Source organism: Prosopis cineraria, unplaced genomic scaffold (assembly GCF_029017545.1).
Source record: "Prosopis cineraria cultivar Desert tree isolate PC_DT_omini unplaced genomic scaffold, ASM2901754v1 PC10, whole genome shotgun sequence".
NCBI classification, from domain to species: domain Eukaryota; kingdom Viridiplantae; phylum Streptophyta; class Magnoliopsida; order Fabales; family Fabaceae; genus Prosopis; species Prosopis cineraria.
The window spans coordinates 7,131,397-7,152,680 of NW_026555341.1; the positions used below are offsets into that span (position 1 = coordinate 7,131,397).

The window sequence follows — 21,284 nt, forward strand, 5'->3', positions numbered from 1 at the left end:
AATCTTTTTTCTTTTTTGAGTGATTGTCATTCTGTAGTTTCCCCCATTCTCACGAAAAGAGAGAGAGCAATACGCAACTTGTAATTTGTAAGTCAAAAAGGCTTCAATTCACCAACCTTTTTAAAGATACGACAACATCTATGAAAGATTTTACAGCTTGCTAAAGAATAAAATGGCAACGGTAAAACGACTTCATGTATACTACAGATTTACCAAATTTGTTTTTCCCCCATTTGAATGACGATGCAGTAATATCTAGAAAATGCAGGTCATGATGTAAAAATAATGCATGGATTAAGATGGAACGTGGATGCAGCTGTTATGCCGAAATACAAGCATGGAAATTGACGATTGCCCAAAGCTTAAAGTTGAGGCGAAGGATCTGTATTGGTTCTCCATTCCATGTTTTACTCCAATTTACAGGTTTTCTTCTGCCGCATAGACACTTATAAAATGCGATTGATCCTGACCATCGGAATCATTTCATGCACCATTTTTGTTTCCTGATACAGAAGGATATGTCGAAAATATTGGTTTTACGCAAATTTGGTGTTAAAAAGCAATCTTTTTTTTTTTTTTGACCGTGTTAAAAAGCAATCAGTCCGCATAAACAGAACCATATTTCTTAGAGGAACGACAGCTGCAATATCATAAATTTGACGTCATTAATTTGCAAAATTGCGCGCCATAGGCACAAAACGAAACAAGACAACAACCGTTGTGGACTCTTCTCCCCAGGTCTTTCTATCTGATTCTATGATGTCTCAGACCAAAGGAATGAAATGGGGTATTTTACAGAATTACAGTACTGGTCGTGCAGCCTCAACGAAGTACTTGATTGGACTGCCACTCAACCATCAACATCGATAGCAGCTTCAGCAAGTTCTGCATTATGGGTAGTCAAGATTCGAGAACACGCGCACAGTTGCTTCCAGTAGAATGGGTGACTCTCACGCCAGTCTCAAATCAGAATTTTACAGTGAGTTTGTGTCAACGTTTCCTTCGCTGTGAATGGTTTCCCCATTGATCATGGAAGGAAGGGTTTTACTTAGTTTGGCTGTGGGTCTTTTTTCCTCAAAATGATTCAAACCCACTGATCAAATTCTTACTCTCCCTTTTGTTCACTCCAATTCAGTGCATCGGTTGTTCTGGGAACACTCTAGAAACTTATAACCTGGACCTTTTACAGCTTCCATCCCAAAGCCATCGGTAAAAGATCCAAATTCATGTTCATCATCGTCACTATCAACACTACTTGGAGTCACACGATTCTGATAAATCCTGCGTTGAATAAGAAATACATTGAAGTAATAGCTAACCAAGCTTCTCCTCTTCTTTTTTGGGAAATACTTGAACGGGTTGCTCTTATTTTGGGAGGGCAAATTTAACATCATAATATCCTTGAATTTCTTTTCTTCTTCAGCAGTCCATTGAAGTGAAACTTCCTCCCCCATACAATCAAATCCCCACTGGTAAAATGCCGAACCCAAGTCAAGCTTCAACTTCATCCTCATCTCAGCAATATGAAATCTAACACATTCAACAGAACCTTGAACTTTACAGCTACAAGTCTCTTGTCTTCCTCTTCCAATAATACCGGTCTCAGTAACAGACTGTAGTTCCCTATCCTTCAAAGGCCATACTTGCGTGCCCAACCATTTAGAATCACTTTCAGAAACTACACCAGTCCATTTTGGCACTTCAGCTTGAAAAAGAGGACCTATAGCAACTTGTTTTTCAACAGTATCATCTGTGGACGAGTTAGCTGTTTCCTTTGCACTCAGCAAACCATCTGCTGCAGTTGTTTTCTCTAATGAAGCATTTTCTTCCTCAGTGGTGGCAGCACAAGGTAACTTGTTTTCGATAGCTGAATGTGAATTGCAACAAGAGCATATTTGAGATTTAACTGAGGTAGGCAGCCTTTTGCTCCATCTCAGTTTTGCTGTAGAACGGCGACTGACAGCAGCATGATCCTCATACATGGCAGGATGCATCTTTTGCTTCTGCAAACAAAGAGAACTCTGAAAAGTTTGGTATTATAGCCTCTCTTTCCAAACAACACAAAGTTATACATGTTTTCCACCTTGACTCCTTGAGTGAAAGTACAAGCATTTTTCAATGTAATGACATCAAAGCAATAATGATGTTAATGATACCCTTCGGAATTTATGATCAAGGACATTACAAACTTCACGTATATACAATAATACCAAACAGAATGTTACCAAAAGAAAACAGCAAACAAAATGCCTTTTCTTTTATTAGGACTGAAAAACGTAATACTTGTGTTCGTTTCTGAATTTAGGATTACCCCCACCCAGCACATTAAAGGATACTTAGAGAATATCCAGAAGAATAGTTTCACGCATTAGTAAAATTAGATTACGGGTTTGTGCAATGCATAGAGTCTTTTGTAAGTCCTCTATAAAAGAAAGAAAAAAGTCTTGTGTAAGTCAGGACAGTTCATGACATATATAGTGCAACTTCCTATAGATTTTGTACTTATATATAGATTACAAACAAAAGCATGTACCGTATGTCACAAAGAGTTATAAACAATACGAGGAAAATATCAAGAAAACCATTTCATTTAACATATATGTCGCAACAAAAAGTAACTTGGAGCTGCCAATAGGCTTAGCTATAGTAAGGTCATATGGACATCATGCAATGCCACATGTATCTGATGATGAACAGCAAGAGAACAAACTACTATGTAAATTAAAATGTATGCAAGTTAAAATAAAGGAAAAATATAATTTTAGATCCTTACACTTTACTCAAGTTTTGCTCTAAGTCCTGCACTTTTTTTTTTCTAGTGTTCCAAGGCCCTAAACCTTTTTTTTTTCCAGTGTTCTAGGTGGACCTAAAACACCGGAAAAAAAAGTTTATGGCCCTAGAACACCGGGAAAAAAAAAATCCAGGAACTATAGCAAAACTGGAGCAAAGTGCAAGAATCCAAAATTATATTTTTCCTAAAATAAATGTGGCTGCAGCAAAAGCTAACACCTAATCAGCACATAATCTAACTGGTAAAAGGGCTCCATTAAAAAAGGGAATTTTTTTTTTAAAAGGAAAAGTATTAATCTATCCAAATATTGAAGAATTATGGGTCGCTTGGCATGGAGATTGTCAAATGAGCAAAGAAAATGGAATGAAAAATCGAAACAAATGACCATGTACTCCTACTAAAAAGAGGTAACAAAAATATATTCCCTCTGTTAGAAAATATAAGGCATTTTTAGTTTTTTAAGGTTTAATTATTGCCTTTTTTTTCAAAAGTACCTTTATTAAATGAATCACTTTATATTTATTGTAGGGCGTTTAATGGGGGTAAATATGAAAAGATAAAGTTAGTTTGAAAGTAAGTAACTACTTTATTGGGGGTGAGATTCAGTTAAAAATGCCCTACATTTTTAAGCGGAGAGAGTACATATTATCAATTAATGATAACAAATACATAATAAAAGCATCGTATATCTCATTTTTTGTGCAAGAGAATTGGATTCCGTTTCCAATGGTAAACCGATGAGGCCATAAATGTAATTAATGGTGGAATGCCATGCTTTTCCTTCCAAACTTCTTGTGTCAACCTTTTTCACTGAATCTTTAACCCTAGAACCTTCCTGATATGCAGATCTCATGGAAGCACAAGTTTTTAGTCACCTATGATTACTAACTAAAGATATAAAATTCAAATTTCAGGAAACTTTCCGTTTAGGATTTGAGAATATAAAATAGCAGTCTGAGGACTTTGTAAATTCAGTGAAGGAAGGAAACCATTTGACTAAAGCGCAAGAAGTAGGTGGCTTAGTTGTCTTGTGGCTCCTCTCAATGCTGCCATTCATATTTGGATGACCAACGGGGTATCTTTGTGGCAATAAAATACCAAACTTACAAAATCAAAAAAATTATAGCACAAGCATAACAAAGGAAAAAACTTCAAATCATCAAGAACATGATAGATTCAATTTTATACAGAATCATAGCAGAGATTATATAATAGTCCGAATAATTGCCCCAAACATGCTCATTTTAGATCACAAGTTCTCTTTCAGTAATTAACTATCAGGCTCATATTTTTAATTTTAGCCAAATTTTTCACTGTCTTACGAAACAAACATAATGAGGGGAAAGACTTCAAATGATCAAGAACGTGAGAAATTCAATTTTCTAGAAGTAATGGTAGAGATTATAGAATATTCTTGTCAACTGCCAAAGATGCTTAATTTTTATCACAAGTTCTCTTCTTGGTAATGAACTCTCAGACTAATAGCTTTAATTTTACGCACATTTTTCATTATCTTGTAGAAGTATAACTTTAAATGTTCAAAATTTACTCTTTCATCACCAGTCCAACAATACACGAGAATAAGCATTGCTATGCCAACAGTCAACTTCACAGACAACCATATCAGCACTTACAGTTTGCATGCATGTAAATATACTATGAGATTACAGCGATGGGGTGGGATAAAATATATGCATAACTAATAGCATGTTTGGAACCACGTTTGGCAGAAGCAACATTGCTTTTACCAAATCCACGTTTTGACACCCCAAAATGTGATTCTAAACATGCCATATGATGTTTCTTCATTTCTTCCTTTGGAGAGTTCATTTGTCATATCACTACAAGCAGAACAAGGGTAGCATGCTATGCATGGTGTTTGAGGTAAGCTGTATTATTCATGGTTTATAAATAACACAACTTTCTATAGATTTAAAATAACATACGGATGGATATAGATGTATATACTTATAATTACATTCATTCAGCCACTCATATAAACAATAATCGTTATTGAGTAATTTCATCTAAATTCACATGAACATCAGAAATTCAGTAAACCATTTTCAAAGCAATGCCAGATAGTAAATGTCGCAGCAGCCCATGATACAATGAACAGCAACAATTACATCTCACACATCACAAGTGATGGAAAGCATTGTAGTTCACAGAATGCTTTAATGGATTTGAAACTAGCATTTTTAACAAATCAATTCATTGTCCACAGCATTGAAGAGTTGAAATGGATAACAAATGGAAGATTAGATGTGATTCAAGCCCCCACATCAAGAAGTAACTAATATTTGAGGCATTATAAGCATAACAGCACCCTCAAGTAATCAAGATAAGCTTTTGAAACAATAACCTTATATGCAGGAAATTTCTAGAGAAAACTTCATTGCACTAATATCTTTTTTATCATAAGATTAACATAAAAAACAAAAATCTATTTGAATGTTTGACCAAGAGGTCCAGTTGATTACGAGTGGATAAATAGATCGGGTTTTATTTTCATAAACCACTGTGCCAAGTGAAGAAAGTAAACGGTGAATACCAGCTGTCCAAAGTATGGCATCGAAGACAACAAATGATGTTTTGATGACTTAATTTAATTAGATAACAAGCTTATGCATTTATTTTTACATATAATTAATATAGGAAAGAAACAAATGAATTAAGATTTTTTTACCCAGGAAGAGATGATGATTTGTTTTTAATTTAGAATTAACCTTGTCCTTGGGTAAATTACTTATTTAATTTTTTTTATTTTTTTTTTTTTTTACAAGAAGATGAAATGAACCTAAACATAACATGCAGAAGAAGCTCATGTCATATGTGAATTCAAGTTACACTATCAAAATGAAATTATGCAATAAGTCTTTTGTGTAAAACAAAGATATAAATTGAAATTATACCTGCATGGAAGGCTGCACACATTTTGGTTTGTCACATGACCTCAGCCGCAGTGCCTCTCTTGCTCTAAGTATCTGAACCCAAAAATCTTGTCCTTTATATTCCTTCCACTTAGATGCTTCAGGTATGGGTTCAATGGAAGGATCATGAGGATACTTCGCAATTCGTCTGATCCAGTTCAGCATTGAAGATAATGCTTCTCGTTTGCGCTTGCGAGAATTAGATTCCTTCACAGGAACTTCTGAGTTCAAGCTAGCAAGATCATCCTTAACACCGTCAGAAAGTTTCAAGTTGGCATCACCAAGGATACTGTGGACATTCTCGCATATAGTAGGTTGATTTTTGTTGTCCGGCAAATTCATTTCACCCTCGTGATCAATCAAGTCAATGTAGTTTCTCGTTTTATGTGATTGCAGCTGAACAGATACATCATCCTTCAACCTAGCGTTGCCACATAATGCATCTCTAAACTCTTTTACTAGCTCTGACGGCACTGACTTAAAATCCATATCACACCCATGATTCCCACTTTTGAAATTCTTTCCTCCACGAGCCTTGCCAAGCCATCCTTCAAACTCATTCAAATACTTGTCATATACTAATTTTACCGAAGCCAAAAGTTTAGGGTTCAAATGTAATTCCTTAGTCACAGACCCCCACAATCCTTTCTTCGACACCAAAGCATACCCACCTCTTTTGTTCACAAAGGAGAACAGTTTGTATAAATCCAATGATTGACCATCACCAAGCATTACAGGTACAGGACGAATATTGCCTCCAGAATTATTCTCCTTTATATAAATTGATAGAAGTTGATGAAACAAGCACTTAAGTTTAACTTCATCATCAAGTTGATCTCTAATAACACGACCAACGTCGAAGCAGCAGTCATTACCCTGATGTCCTCCAACAGTTTCAAGGCAATCTTCGGAAGATCCGTTTGTGAAACTTGACCATCGTGCCATATGCTTTGATTTCCTACTTCTATGTTTGTTAACCTACGGTCGAGATCAAGAAAGCTGCTATTTTTTCATTCCTCGGAATTTAATGGAACAAGTTAGAAATAACAGACTGAGAGGTGGCCGTGAGAGAACAATTACAGATACCAACGACGGAGTGAAGTGGATGCAAAGGTGGCTATTTAGCTCACCGATTTACCTCGTCCCAGATCATTAAGGAAGTGGTGCGGCTGAGACAGCGAAGTTGGAATCCAAGTGTGTATGGTTTATTGATCGGGGAACGGGGGGCCAATCACGAGGGAGACGCCAAGAATGCAGTGAAAATGCACAGAGAAAGAGAAAGCAGACGAAGCGGGAAAACAAGAAGAATGCATCGATGAGCATGAGTAGAAGATTAACAAAGAAATTGTCCGAACAAAACCCCCCAAAGACTCTTTTCCACTTCCAGGCTGGGGGGTCTCTCTTTCCCCTCGATGGTTGTGAGAGTGAGAGGTAATATAAAACAAACATTAGCAAATCGATGCGCAAGGGTTTTGTTGGATTTTAGAATAACCGTGAGCAATAAAAAAAAAATTACATGCACATATACTTGATTTAATTATTTAAAAGAGTTGAGGCAGCTTATTGCATAACATCATTGTTAGTGATCATAGTCTCGTACAATGAGAGTATATACTGGTCTAATCAAAAGAGTTTTCAAAATACTGGCTGATAAAATAAAAAATTATGATGTTTAAATATGTTTCAATTATTAATTTGATATCTTTAAGTTTAAATTTAATTGATTAGGTATCTTAAATTTATTTTAGTTATCAATGTGGTCATTATTATTTAAAGAAGAAGTAGTTGTTAAAATTTGCTAACAAAGATTATTTATAAAAAGAAAAGACTCAAAAAACAAAAAAGAAAACAGTATATGATAGGTAAGATAATAAAAATTGAACTAATTTGAGCGCTAATTTATTCACTTATACATGTTTAATCATTGACATTACACTAATTTGTATGCGTGTCTTTTCTTTTTATCGTGACCTGATCACTTAGGAAGTCCAATCAAGCAATTAAGTTGGGTGAATGTTGACCCAAATTGATCATGTTGACCAAAAAGTAACCTAGTGTTACCTAATAAACTCAGTTTGGATAGGTTGGACATAGGTTAAGCTTTTTTTTCTTGTTAGAGTGTAAAACTACCGTTTTGAACTTAAAGAAAAGGGGGGGCGTAAATGCACGGTCTTCTCTTCTACCTTCAATCTTCATATTCCTATGAGACAAGTCTCATGTCCTCTTCTTTCTCTTGTATAAATTTGTAATTCCTAATCCAGAGCCCTCCACGCCCAAATTGTATTGTCGAATGCTAATCCACTCTTCAAGCTGTGTTCGTTCGTGCCTTGTCTTTTTGACATCCTCATTGTCATTCTCTTCTCTACTGCTCATGAGTCATGACCTCAGTCTGTCACAGCACCTTCATGATTGCTTCAGAATTCTTCGTGTTTTCTCCCTATCAAGCTCATGGCTTCAATTTGTCATTCTCTCCATGTCAAGCTTGCAGTTCATTCTGTTTTCTCCCCTATGGTTTGCTCTCCTTCCTACTCACTCTATGTTTTGGGTCGAGTATTGACTACCAAGTCTTCTATTGTCAGGGTATAGTCTTATTCTCTCGTTTAAAAATATAATGTATTTTTAATCAAATCTCACCTCTTAATAAAATAATTAATTCTCTTCAAACTCATCATCTTTTGATATTTACCCAAATTTAATAAGGTATTTCACTTTAAAATAAATATAAAGTGACCTATTTTTTAGAGGCACTTTTGAAAAAAGTATAATAATTACTTAAAATACTAAAAATGCCTTATAATTTTGAATCTCTAACTTCTCAAACAATGCCTTACATTTTTTAAAGAGGGAGTATATATTCAAAAATAGCATCATTTTTTATATGCCTACATAGTATTAGTTATATAATTGTGCTTAAACTTCGAAGGGTGCTTCACTGTTTTGTTCCCATCCTAATAAACATGTGTTTGTTTTTTGTTATGAAATAATTGGATCAAGTTTCAATATCATTTCTTCGATTCTTCCATAAGGTTCATCATTTTGGCAAGACAACATTCACATACACACATATTGCAACAAGTTTATTGAAATTGTGTTGGGTTATTTCTTTCATGAGATTCTAAGCAAATGAATTTTCAGTTTTTGTGTTTTTTTGTTGATGAACCAGTTTTCGTGTTAAAAAATATCAGTTTTAGGATTACTATTTAGCTATTTATGTTAGGGTTGATTCCTTTTTATTTAAATATTTTTTGGTCAAATGTGATTTTTTTGTGTATTTTAATTAAATTATATTATGTAAATCATGATTAATTGATTGAAGAACTAATCCTTAAACCAATGTTTCAACTGATTAAGTGACTAGTTTGATTTTCAATACCTTGTGCTTAGTCTTATTCCAAAAGAAGCCATGTTGTACATCAAGTCCCTCTTAGCTATTTATGCATGTGCATTTGCTATCCCACCTTTACTCACTTACCACTACCTTTGTAACATTGATTATAAAAGTTTCAACCTTTAGAATTTCCTTGAGTGGCTCTCACTCTTACCTCAGTGGCACAAGGAACTTTATCAGGTCATTAAAGATTTTGACTTGTGAAATATAACCATTAAACAAGCAGAAGGTTTATTCCTTTTTCATTGTCCATCGTCCTCACAATCTAGATAGCCATGAGAATTTCTATGTTGCTAATCAGACTTACTTATAAAAATCCTCTCCTAAATTGGCTATCACATGAAAAAGAAGTTTTATCTGAATTAAAAGATTTTTTATATGATTTAAACAATTTTGCAGGCACAAATTCTAATCTTAAGTGTATTTCACTTGGTCCAACCCCATTATAGCCCTCTTAAACATGGGCAACGGTTTATTTCACTTCTAGATGTAAGAGTTAGATAGTGGATAATAATGCAAGTGAAAGTCTAAATGCATGGATAGATGAGATTAGTTCTTTACCTATAATTAGGACGTTTGATGGCATAAGACTGAAGATAATGAACAAACTAAATGAGATTGATAATTTGGTTGGGAAGTGGAAAGGAGATTATAATCCAGAGGCACTTGTATAGTTTGATAAGAATAGAGAGTGGGCTATAAGGTGTAGGGTTTATTTTAATAGGGATAAAGGTTACGAGGTGAGTGAGGGACAGGATAAGCACACAATGCATTTAAATAGAAAGATATGCACTTGTTGAGATGGGATTTGACAAGAATCCCATGCCAACATGCCATGTGTGCTACGTACCATGTAAAGGTTAACCCTTTCATTTGAATTTCACACTATTTCCGTAAGGAGACTTACAAGGCTAGCTATAGGACCAAGTTTCAACTAGTGAAAGGGAAACAGTCTTGGAAAATTGACAACTTCAAGCCTATAGTTAATTACATAACAAAAAAAAAACCAAGAACACAATAATGTTGCGACAGCCATCTTGAACTTCTTCCTCTTATGTACCAAATCCATTTCCTTCCTCTTTGTTTAGGCTTTATCTTCTTCAACACTCTACGGAATTAAGCTCTACACTAAGAACTTTTCTTCGTCTCAGCATCTCATTCCCTTCATACAACCTCTCAATGTGACCCACCAGCTCATTAAGAACAATCTTCTACCTTTGTTCGAGATCACTGTCATGCCATGTAAAGAAACCACAACTACCTCCCTATCATGCCAAACACAATTGCTCAGATTAAAGAACACCATTAATACTTTAAAAAAACTTACTTGGTAATATTTTTGGTAACCGTAGAAGCATCCCCCATGATTATTCTAAGGCCATGAAATCCACCTTAAGGCACCATTCCACAATCACGCAATTTGGACTGACCTTCATATACCATGCCTTTATCTCCTTGCCTCAAAAAAGAACCTCTCCTTCTACTCTTACTTGTCAACAATGAAGCAAAATCACCCATTTAATTTACTCGCAATCAAGCTTTGGGTCTCCACGCTGTCCAGTGTAAATCGCGATATTCACCTTTTTTTTGCTGCAAAATGATAGATGAGGAGTTATGAGCTTGGTTGGACTTTTAATGACTCATTTCATTATTCTACCAACTCGCACCACGTCACCAAGTGAGGAAATCGCTCATTGCCACATATGCTAGATAAATAGAACTTATTTGCTTCACATAACGAATGTTGTTGTGTTTTAAACGATAGGGGCAAAATTGCTTTAATTAAATTACTTGAAAGGGAATATTGCTACAATAAATAATTTAGAAACAACATTGCTCCTCCATGAATAATTTAAAGGCAATATTACACCTTAATCCTTTTAAAAAATAGATTTATTAGTTTTGACTGTTCGAACAAATTTATTGGCTTTTTGTTTTGAGAAACGAAATTAAATCTCTCTTAAATAGAACAAACAATTATTCATATAAAGTCAAAATATTGTACAAAAAATTAATAAATAAAAGCATATCATCTTATTTTATCCATTGAGTGATACTTTTTTCGAATATAGAGAGTATCATATCCACTAATTAAACATATTAAAAATACTTTTCCACCCCTTTTTATTTTCTCAAATTCCTTTTTTACTTGTTAGCCAAAATAATTCCTTTTTTGCTTACCAGGGGCGAAAGCTCTGAATTCTTGATGAATATCCTCAAAGAAGGAGTGGGAATCCATGCATATGTCATGAATAATGAGCAGTTATCGCGAGGACGCCAAGATTAAGAAGCGAGAGGATAGACGCACTTTCACAATACAAAAATAGCAGGAAAAGAAGGTATATGCTAAGAAGAAAAGAGCAAAAAACCAAAGTGCGATACAGCATATATACAACAGAAGACTGGGAGACACAACAAGAGAAAAATCATACTAACCACACTCGAATTTGTGATCACTGTATCCTAGGAAAATTTCAGTGTAACTCGTCGCAACTGTGTTGACATCAGTTCACGTAATGTACAAAGGAATGAAACTGAGTTTAAGCCCAAGAATGACACTTATGGACAAAAGGAATGAAACTGAGTTTAACACCAGGAATGAAACTTATGGCCAAAGGGATGCCACTGAGTTTAAACCCAGGTTATTGCCACGGCAACCTGTCCTCTTTCAGATGTAATCAAATTCAACACAAAGATTCTGCATCAAAAAAGAAGAAGCCTTTGAAAACTATGGAGACAAAACACCCAAACAACAGCCATATACTTGAATCGCATAACTGTAAACTGCTACTCTTTTGCAGCCTTGGTTTCTCAAACTCTATATCGCATAGTGTATTCAAACACCCAAGTTGTTGGTATCTATTAATCAATTGGAGACTCGAAAACAACATCCTGCATCATTTTGAGGGGGGAAAACATTATCTAAGCAGCAAACCCAAAAGGATATCTCCTTGAAAATCTAAGACAGATGGGAATGGTGCAAACCTTATCACACACAGGACAGCTTTCACTTCTTTCCATCCATTCCAGAATGCATGCAAGGTGAAAGTGATGATCACATTTTGTGCTGAGTTTTGGATTCTCCGCATCATACTCTGAGGATAAAGAGAAAGACATTCATCAATAACCTCTCAATTGTAAACAAAAAAACGTAGAAATAACATAAAAATGGTCAGGTTAACTAATGCCAACAGAAACACTGAAACAGCAACAGAAGTTGGACGGAGAAGCTGTGACAGCATCACCTTCTAAACAGATAGGACATACATCCTCCTCTTCTGCTAAAATGACAGGTTCTTCTAGCTTTTGAAGTTCAATTTCTGAATCCTTAGCTGAGTCCAGTTCCAACTCACTCTGAACTCTACCCTCTAGTTCCTTCTGCTCTTCCAACTTGGTCAAGTTTCCATGACCATCACTAGTAACTATTTCTTGAACTGAATTAGGATTTGTTGATTGAAGGGATGCATTAGTCTTATTTTCACTAATTTCATTAACCCTGGGTGGAGTTTGAGCGGCAACCAAAGTGACACTGCTGTAAGGAACAGGAACAGGGGGTGGTCTATAAGTATCAGGGCTTGAAGTTTCAAGATTAGTATCAACTAGGAGCCCTCTGGAGAAAGCCGAGGCAGAACCATGATTAGATGATAGAGGAACACGCTCCTCGGATGCTCTTGGGTGCTGGAGAGAAAAGGCAGCAAACGAAGTCATGCTTATGACAGACGTATTTCATGGATCATAATCAATAGGCATTAGCAAGGTAAGAAACAGAAAGTTATTCATAAGTTCATTATCACAAAGCAGGCTCAAATTGCCAATTGAACCAAAGACAAAATGAGTACTAATATGTGTCGCTGTGCTGCCAAACTCATCGCATCAACTTCCTCATTTGTAAATAAAGAATACAATCAAAAATATTTTAACTACAATAGATTCCAAAACTCAATTTTTAAGAGTTCTGGTCAAAATTTCAAAGCAGGAGAAGAGCAAGAAACAGTTATTAAGCTACTTATAGTGAAAGTGATATTCTCAAAAAATAATCCAAAATAAATAAATGTCATTGGAGGCAGGAAAAGGAAAAACTCTTGGCCAACAAAGACGCAAAATTAAAATGAGGCAAACTGAAACAGTGATAGTGATATACTGTAAATAAAGCCCCCCCCCCCCAACCCCCAAACAGCCTGGAAGAAAAATGGAAAGCAAATTGTGTCCTTTGAGGGGGCATTTAAACACAAAAATAACATCGCTTAACACCTGGTCAACCCGTTGGAGAGAAGGGGTTCGACCAGAGTCAGTTACAGGTTAAGAAACCTCCAAACTATCCGTGCAGACATATCATGTACATATTGAAGACTATAATAAACTATCATATTTCTTCTTGGAAGATAATTTCTGCTGTCAAGTTAGTCTTTGAAAATTTATTGCCATCAATTGTGAATCTTATGTTTTTTTTTAAAAAAATCATTTTAGTCTTCACCTTAAACTCGGTTAAAATTAAATTGATGACAGTAAATTTTGGAAGACTCATATGATCTCAGCAGTATCTTTCAAGGACCCCTATGGCAGTCTAGTTATTATATTTGATTTGCGGTAAACAATTCTGAAAGTGGAATACTACTAAGGTTGGTAGTTGTGACCATAAGTTCATAATTTCAGCTATGCTATGGGAGAATTGAATTCATGCTCGCAACAATGAATTGTCAGACTTCGTTGTTTTGAAAATGAACATCCTTCCTGGCAATGTCAGACTCCATTGTAGATATTCCCAGACCTTCCATTGAAACCACTGACACCAGCACGTATCAACTGAGCGATGCTGGGAAAGAGTACAGTTAAATATTTTCTAATTCCGTATTAGTTTCGGATTAAGAAGAAGCAGTGATAGATTATTATGATTTTTTAATGCCTTAGTAAGAATAAACTAAGGACAAGGAGTTGAAGTCATCAACGTTTTGAAGCAACAAAATGCTTCTCCTTTGTTTTTTTTTTTTTTTAAAAGAAAACAAGAGATGAGTAGAAATGATCGGGATCAAATATGACGTAGACTAACATAGAAGTACGCAGGTGGATCGCTCAGTTCAGTTTCTTTGGAAGAACAGCAACAGCAACCGCCCATCTCCCTTAACTGCAGGACACAAGGACAAATATTAGATTGCGGTGCATGAGTTAAGCTTCATCAGCACAGAAACAGATCAAACTTGAGCCATATACAGATGCGAAAAGAATATGATCGTCATATATCAATGATCGTGCCAGGACGTTGCCACCTTTTACCTTCCGTCTCTCTCCTGCTCACATGAAAGAGTAATCATCCACCCAACCGACCAAATACATCCCCAATTCATCAGGACTAATATCCAGGAATGCTCAACACATAAATTTCCAGCAGCAAGCGATCCAAAAGAGGAAGAAAAAACAAACGAATTCATGAGATGAAAGCGATAACACAGGCAGAAACACATACAGAGCAGGGTAAAATTCGATAGAATTTTGATCCGGGAATGAAATAATTTGAATCTATAAACAAAAACCAGTATAGGAAGCAAAGCAAATATAGACAAGGCATCAAAATGCAATAACAGCAACCATCAATCATCAACTAAGAGGGGAAAAAAACAACCGCAGTAGGTAGAAACAACAAAGATACTGCTTATGTTTAATTAAAAGAAAGAGCAAAAAGAACAAAGATAAAGAAAAAGAGAAAGCATCCAATACACAAGCTGAAAAACCTAGCTAGCAGAAGCAGTGAGGCCAATAAGGAAGATAAGAGGAGGACTTGAAAGCAAAAGGTAACCGATCATTTCGAATTTGGAATATCCTCCGATGAAAGAATGGATTGACGGGTGATTTCTTTACCTTGAGACAGAGAAAATGATGGTATTCATGAAAGAATTGAATCGAATTGAAGAAGAAAGTTCGTTTCAGCAAGTTGCTTGGACGCAATAGGAAGGGAAGACCAACGGAGCGGGTTTTTGGATCTTTATTTATATGATACTCTTTTGAGAGTGCGAACTACGTGTACTAGAGACACTCCCAAAACTACTCTTCTTCCTTCAACATCTTCAATCACTCAGATCTCAGCCGTTAAATTCCCAGGGACCCCACTTTCAGTCGGTCCCATAATCAGATAGACGTTTCATTCCGAACCATCTAATGGGTGCGCCCCATGTTTTTTATCTAGATTTTTATTTTTTTTAATTACCAGACAAGTATTTTGTTTGGGTTAATTATTAAATTTGAAAAAATACAACTGTTTGTTCATATACTTTTTATATTTTTATTTCATTATTTCAAATCTCCTAAATTTTGTATGTCTACAATATTAGTCACCATTATCATCGGTGAAATTAAATTTGCCATGCACATAACTTTATTTAATTTTATTAATGAATTGATAAAATTATGATAAATTAGATATTACATAAACAAAGTGACTGTTAATCTTTATACTTGTATGCTCTAGTTGTGTGTTTTTTTCCTTCTAAAATTTTGTCCATTGCACTTTAAATATTCTAGTTTAATATCTTACTTTTTTCTTTTGGGTTTTCTACTCATTTTTTATACAACTCATCATAATTTTAACAAGTCAGTATAAGAAATTATAAAATTTATGTACATGTTAATCATGGTTAAGTCCTTATGGCTATTTTTAAAAACATAAGACTAATATTATAGACAAATGAAACTCAAGAGACTTAAAACAATGAAATAACATATAGGAACTAATACTAATGCACGTCAACAGTATAAGGATTAAAAATTATATATTTTCATTAAAATTAAATTAGAGATATTTACATACAAAAAGTTCTAAAACCACCTCAAGAGATTCACAACAGCAAGTTTAAAACTTTAAATCATGTAATAAAATTTTAGATTTTTTTTTTCTGCCACAAGAGAGTTTTTCATTTTCTTTTAATACTAAACTAATTTGAACTTTAATAATATCACTATGTAGAAAATATAGTTCCGCAAGATACTACTATACTGCTACTTGAATTTCACATATCCATGTAAGATTTGACTAAATTTTACATTAAGTATTGAGGCCTACCACGGTCATCTTTCTTTATCCAGGTCCAACCGCTATAAATACCGGCGGAATTTTGCACTATGAGCTGACTAAATTATCCACGCACGAAACAGGCAACGAGATTCTCGTCTGTTCAACCAAACTTGGCCTGGATAATCCACATTCCATATCCTTTCAATTTTTAAACTAGATTAAAAGATTAGCTCTGAATTATTATGAACAGGAACAACAAAAGAAAAATAAATAAACAAACAAGAAGGAACAAAACAAAATCTAAAAAGAAAGGTAGGAGAGAGAATCGCGGCGCCACAGCTACGCAACGCAGCCAAGAGAGATATAATACCTAGGCATATCATATAAACTAGGGAATCAACCCGATATTACAAGGTCAGATTTGGCGAGATTGAACGCTCACTCAGGCAGGCCAACCAGCCTATCAATCTCTCTGGAGTTTGAAATTAGCAGCTAAGGTCTAAGGTTAGGGCTAATATATATATATATATATATGTATGTATATCATATAATTACAATCGCAAGTCATTCAGAGTTGTGACTCGGCAGGTGGGTCAACAGCCTTCAGCCTCTTGGCCCCGCGGAGGAACTCTTTGATTACTGGTACCTCGTCCACTTTAAGCTGTTCAAAAAGTATCATTTCAAATCAGACGAAAAGCAAAATCATAAACGGTTTTAGTTTTCTTAACGCTGAGCCAAGAAGGGAGAGGAGAAGACTAACCTGCAAAGCAAAATGACGCTGCACGGCTCTAACCATTTGTTCCCTAGTTGGATTCGAATTACTGTTCAACTGCAAAAAGATACAGCCATGATTCAGACACGTTCTGAGTAATACGAATTGAAGATTGAAAATCCAAGAGGAGGACACCTACAAGTTTAAAATGCCTGCAATATCTCCACAATGACTCTGTTCCCATGTTTGCCAAGTTCACCCTCTGCATACAGAGGAAGGGAATGCGTTCGCTACGTCAATGTTCTATAAACTAAATGCAGCGACTCGACAACTAGAACGACAACCTCAAGGGTCATTTAATTGCTCATTCACATGAAAAGAAAAGACAGGATTGTTGGTCTTTTTTCTTACAGGCTGAGGCGCGAGAATGGAATGGACTTCTCTGTAACTTCCACGGTTGCTTGCCTTTGCTGATATAGACTGCATATAAGGCTTCGAATGTCTAACTCTTGGCTTGCCGGGCTTGTGAAAGTCAATACTAGTAGCTGTTCGAGGGAAACAGTGTTTGATTTTAACAACGGTATAGCAGTAGCACAAGCAGTAAAATTTGAAACGGACTGTTGGTAAGCTTACCAAAATCGTTGTCCTTTTCATGGATTTCAGATCCACTGCTAGAGTTATCATAATCAAGATCATCTTCTTCGTTCCCGGTAGGGTGTTCTAGCACACTCAATGCATTCCTTTGCAGCTTAACCTCAACCCCATTTTTCAAGACCTTACCCGTCAAAGCCAGAGAGAAATTATGAATTTGAATAAAATTAAGAGCAATATGGATAAATAAAGCCAGAAAATCATGAAGAAATTATGCTGTACATTAAATTTTAGATGCTAGGTAGGCCCAATTTTCCCCTTCAATATCATAGATCAAATAGGAGTATAGGTATGTTAACCTAAACCCTTTTCAACCGCAAGTCATTCTCATTCTAATTCCTTGCTCACAATCACACTCTTCCTTCCTTCCTTCCTTCCTTTCTTTAATTCTTCTAAAAGCCTCACTCACACCCTTATGCTCTTGAGATGTACTGTAAGATTTAACCCCCTCCACTAATTTGCACGCCTCTTGAGGGATTTTTTTTTTTTTTCCCTCGATCAAATTGATGGTAATCTCTAGCAGATAAGATAGAAGTTATCTCCTATTTCAAATTAAAATGCTATCATCTAACTTTGAGATGATAATAATATTTGTTATCACCACATAATTAATTTATAATTATCTTAAATTTAAATTTAAGATGATTAATTTGAATTTGATAGTTATTTCTTTACATGCAGAGAAATCCCACAAATAAACCCTGCAGCATAAGTTAAAAGAAGAAGAAGAAAAAGAATCACAAATCTCAAAACTCAGCATGATTTACATTAATTTATCACAGGGGAAGGGTAAGAAAAATTACAAACTTAATTACAGGCAGCAGAAATAATAAATACGAACCACTAATCCTAGTAGAACACCAGACTATGAAATTTATGGACTCCCAAGCCATCATTATAATTAATAATTAAAAAATTCACTAATCATTGATTACTCTTTCAACCAGTTAGAAAATTACATTCTTGGAAACAATAGCTAAAATCTAAAAATCATACAGATTACTTCTTATAAGGCTCATAGAAGCGCGAGTATCTAATATCCATCCATAATATATAGCAACCACATCAAGATCCCTATGCTAAACTTATTATACTATTTTAAACTTCTTTTTAGAACATTTAGCGGTTGACAGCATTTGATTTCCTTTGTAATTACAAAACCAGAAGTAAAATTAGAAGGATAAAAAAAATATAAATACCAGCCAATGCCAACCTCCGAGGCCGACGGCTTTCTTGACCACGCCTTGCAGTCCCACTAACACAGACTTGGTTCTATTGTTACCAGTGACTATAACTTTAGTGTGCCTCGGAAGAACCGAAAGTTCTTCATCTCCACTTTCCTCGCGGAAGGGCGATAATACTCGTGAAGAGCATAAGTCAGGCTCCAGCATCCTGACCGTTCTATCCAGGTCTTGAATTACAATGTAGAGATTTCAAACATAGAACCTGAATGCCAGTCTCATCCAAACTCAAGGCCGCTTCAATTTCTGGATTTGAGATGGAGCAATGATTACTTATCAATATAATGATATTCCCTCAAAAATTAACTTTCAGTACTGAAGCTTCATTCTTGCTCAACTGGACTAGCATGCAATTGAAACCTACTGTGATTCAAGCAGCAACTTCTTCTCGAGATCAGGTTCCTGAATCCATACAAATGAACTGAGAGAAAGAGCAAGTTAATTTGGCAATCACCCAGTGAAAAGAAGCGAAAATGATATATAAAGTGATTAGGAGGGGGAGAGGGGGAAAAGACAGAGCGAAAGAACAGTATTGCGATAAAAAAAATTTTGAAAACCTTTTGTTACTCGAAATTATAGAGGTGTTAAATGCGAAGGGAATCCAAGGAAGGGACTCCAATCTCGCTCACGGACCCAGATCCGCCACAATGAATGCAACAATGTTGGTGTTCATGTAAAAAAAAAAAAAAACAGAGAGAGAGAGAGAGAGTAATCCCTGAAAGTAGTTAAATTTCAAAGATTAACACAGCAGAACATGGAAATAAATATCGAGTTGTGTACGATTCCTACAAACAAGAAATAATCAAATTTTCATTCGTTTTTTCCCCTTAAAAATCCTCGCACTACATATGCAGAATTAAGAATTTATTAAGTTATTGCGAGTCAATCCCACGCGAATAAAAAAAGATACGCAATCGCAAATTAAAATTTATCAAAACTAAAAAGAAGGATTCTTCTATTTAGATCAATAAAACTATAACCTGAAAGTTCTCGACTTTTTTCGAAAATGCAGGAAAGCTGGGAAAAGATTTTGAAATTCAAATTCGAAAGCGACACGAGTTGAGGTGAAGCAGCAACAAGTGATTGTGAGCGTGATGGAGTTAATTATTATTATCCATTAAAGGAAACAAAGGAGAAAATGAGAGAAAGGAAAGAAAGGGAGGAAGAAAGAAAGAAAAAGCCATTGAACTGAACCAGCAAGAATGTTTAAAACCGAGAAGCTAAGAAGAAAATTGAAAGTGTGATTCAAGTGAGTGAGAAGCAAGCATAGGAGGATTAAGATTAGAAAGATGGAATTTGAATTGGAGAAAAGAAATGAGAAGGAAAAGCGGAGCAGGTGAAGGCGTACGTACCGGGAAGGAAAGAGAGAAGGCGATTCCAATCTGGAAGAAGGAAAATGATCAAGAAATCTGGAAATGGATGTGGAAAACAAGCGAGGAGCGAGAATGAGTTGAATTATAAAAGCAAGGAGTGAAGAGTTAGAGTGCTCGTTAATATTTTATTATTATTATTATTGTGTTGATTGAGAGAGAGGGGTGAGGGGAGGAGGAGGACACACTATAAATGCGTACCAACTGCCATGGGAACGACCTGCCATGTTCCGTACGGTCACGACTTTATGACCGGCTGAGCCGGTGCCCACCGGTCATTTGTGTGATGGAATGCATTGCTAAATGGCTCGGCTTAAAGGGTTAACGGCGTGAGTGTTTTTGTCGTGCGTGGGAGCGCATGGTTTTACACGGAGCAGGAGTGCACTCATTCCTGGAAAACTACGATATCGTCCTATCCTTATCCAATGTATCCTTCTTTTTAACATCTGTCCAATAAAATTTCAAATGAATAATATATATCGTACTACATAGTATTTTATACATACACAGGTGAACGTATTTGTTACAGTTTCCCTGGTACCCCTGCTTTCTGCCGTTCCGGATGTCAGAAGCCGCAGAGATTTTTGCTTTTAGAAAAGTAAGTCACCCAAATGTGTGATAAAATAAACCTTTGTAATAAATTACCTTATTTGTCCATCATGACCCACATTTCAAATTTCAAACTGCAATGTAACCTAATGTATTTCTCCGTGTTACAGAGGGACAAAAAAGAAAGAAAGAAAAGTCCAAGGGCCTATTTGGGTGGCTTTTAAAAACGTTGAAATTGCATTTAAAATGTATTTTTATCAAATTCAATAAGTAATTAAATACTCTAAATATAATTTTGGCATAAAATAAAATCCAAACACACATTAAGACAAAACAGAAGCTTAACTGCCCCAACAATTTATGTAAATCATGGGGTAGTTGAGCCACCACATGGAGTCCCATGAGAAGCTTAGGAAGTTTGGGAATGTATTGCCCTCCCAGTAGATATGAGAAACTTCAACTTGCCAATCTCTAACAATAGGATACGCTTTATCTGGGGAATGAGTCTGCTATTAGCATCAATCAAGCTCGTGTCCTGAGATAAAAGATGTACAGCCAACATGCAATCAACGTCAAGCTTGATTTTTCTGAAGCCACAATCCCAAGCTAAATTCACACCGCCAACCGTTGCCCATAATTCTATGTA

General features: G+C 35.6%; 3 protein-coding genes across 19 annotated transcripts; all 3 read right to left on the reverse strand.

Annotated features, from left to right (window-relative positions):
* Positions 1-646: 646 nt before the first annotated feature.
* Positions 647-7,162, reverse strand: LOC129322697 (AT-rich interactive domain-containing protein 2-like). Of its 2 annotated transcripts, none has more exons than XM_054969033.1 (2): positions 5,707-7,162; positions 647-2,021 (listed from the first exon to the last, which is right to left on the reverse strand). In XM_054969033.1, exons 1-2 carry the CDS (start codon positions 6,667-6,669, stop codon positions 1,122-1,124), a joined length of 1,863 nt encoding a protein of 620 aa, XP_054825008.1. In that variant the 5' UTR covers positions 6,670-7,162; the 3' UTR covers positions 647-1,121. The 2 variants fall into 2 exon arrangements, with proteins under 2 accessions (XP_054825008.1, XP_054825009.1); XM_054969034.1 differs by having other exon boundaries at positions 647-2,003; positions 5,707-7,161.
* A 2,804-nt stretch (positions 7,163-9,966) lies between these two features.
* On the reverse strand, positions 9,967-15,117 carry LOC129323175 (probable E3 ubiquitin-protein ligase RHB1A). 11 transcript variants are annotated; one of them, XR_008596370.1, is made up of 8 exons: positions 14,966-15,117; positions 14,160-14,234; positions 12,358-12,790; positions 12,098-12,207; positions 11,549-11,810; positions 11,294-11,419; positions 10,543-10,702; positions 9,967-10,377 (listed from the first exon to the last, which is right to left on the reverse strand). XR_008596370.1 is itself a non-coding variant. In XM_054969768.1 (6 exons), the coding sequence occupies exons 3-6, from the start codon at positions 14,223-14,225 to the stop codon at positions 11,975-11,977; spliced, it is 639 nt and encodes a 212-aa protein (XP_054825743.1). In that variant the 5' UTR covers positions 14,226-14,234; positions 14,384-14,459; positions 14,966-15,030; the 3' UTR covers positions 11,831-11,974. The 11 variants fall into 11 exon arrangements, 6 of the variants coding, with proteins under 6 accessions (XP_054825747.1, XP_054825743.1, XP_054825741.1 ...); XR_008596368.1 differs by having other exon boundaries at positions 9,967-10,342; positions 10,440-10,702; XR_008596369.1 differs by having other exon boundaries at positions 10,440-10,702.
* A 1,355-nt stretch (positions 15,118-16,472) lies between these two features.
* On the reverse strand, positions 16,473-20,228 carry LOC129321754 (uncharacterized). 6 transcript variants are annotated; one of them, XM_054967651.1, is made up of 8 exons: positions 20,072-20,228; positions 19,084-19,140; positions 18,678-18,965; positions 17,461-17,602; positions 17,239-17,372; positions 17,027-17,089; positions 16,876-16,944; positions 16,473-16,776 (listed from the first exon to the last, which is right to left on the reverse strand). In XM_054967651.1, the coding sequence occupies exons 3-8, from the start codon at positions 18,867-18,869 to the stop codon at positions 16,684-16,686; spliced, it is 693 nt and encodes a 230-aa protein (XP_054823626.1). In that variant the 5' UTR covers positions 18,870-18,965; positions 19,084-19,140; positions 20,072-20,228; the 3' UTR covers positions 16,473-16,683. The 6 variants fall into 6 exon arrangements, with proteins under 6 accessions (XP_054823626.1, XP_054823627.1, XP_054823629.1 ...); XM_054967652.1 differs by having other exon boundaries at positions 19,058-19,140; XM_054967654.1 differs by lacking the exon at positions 20,072-20,228 and adding an exon at positions 19,277-19,434.
* Positions 20,229-21,284: the final 1,056 nt, after the last annotated feature.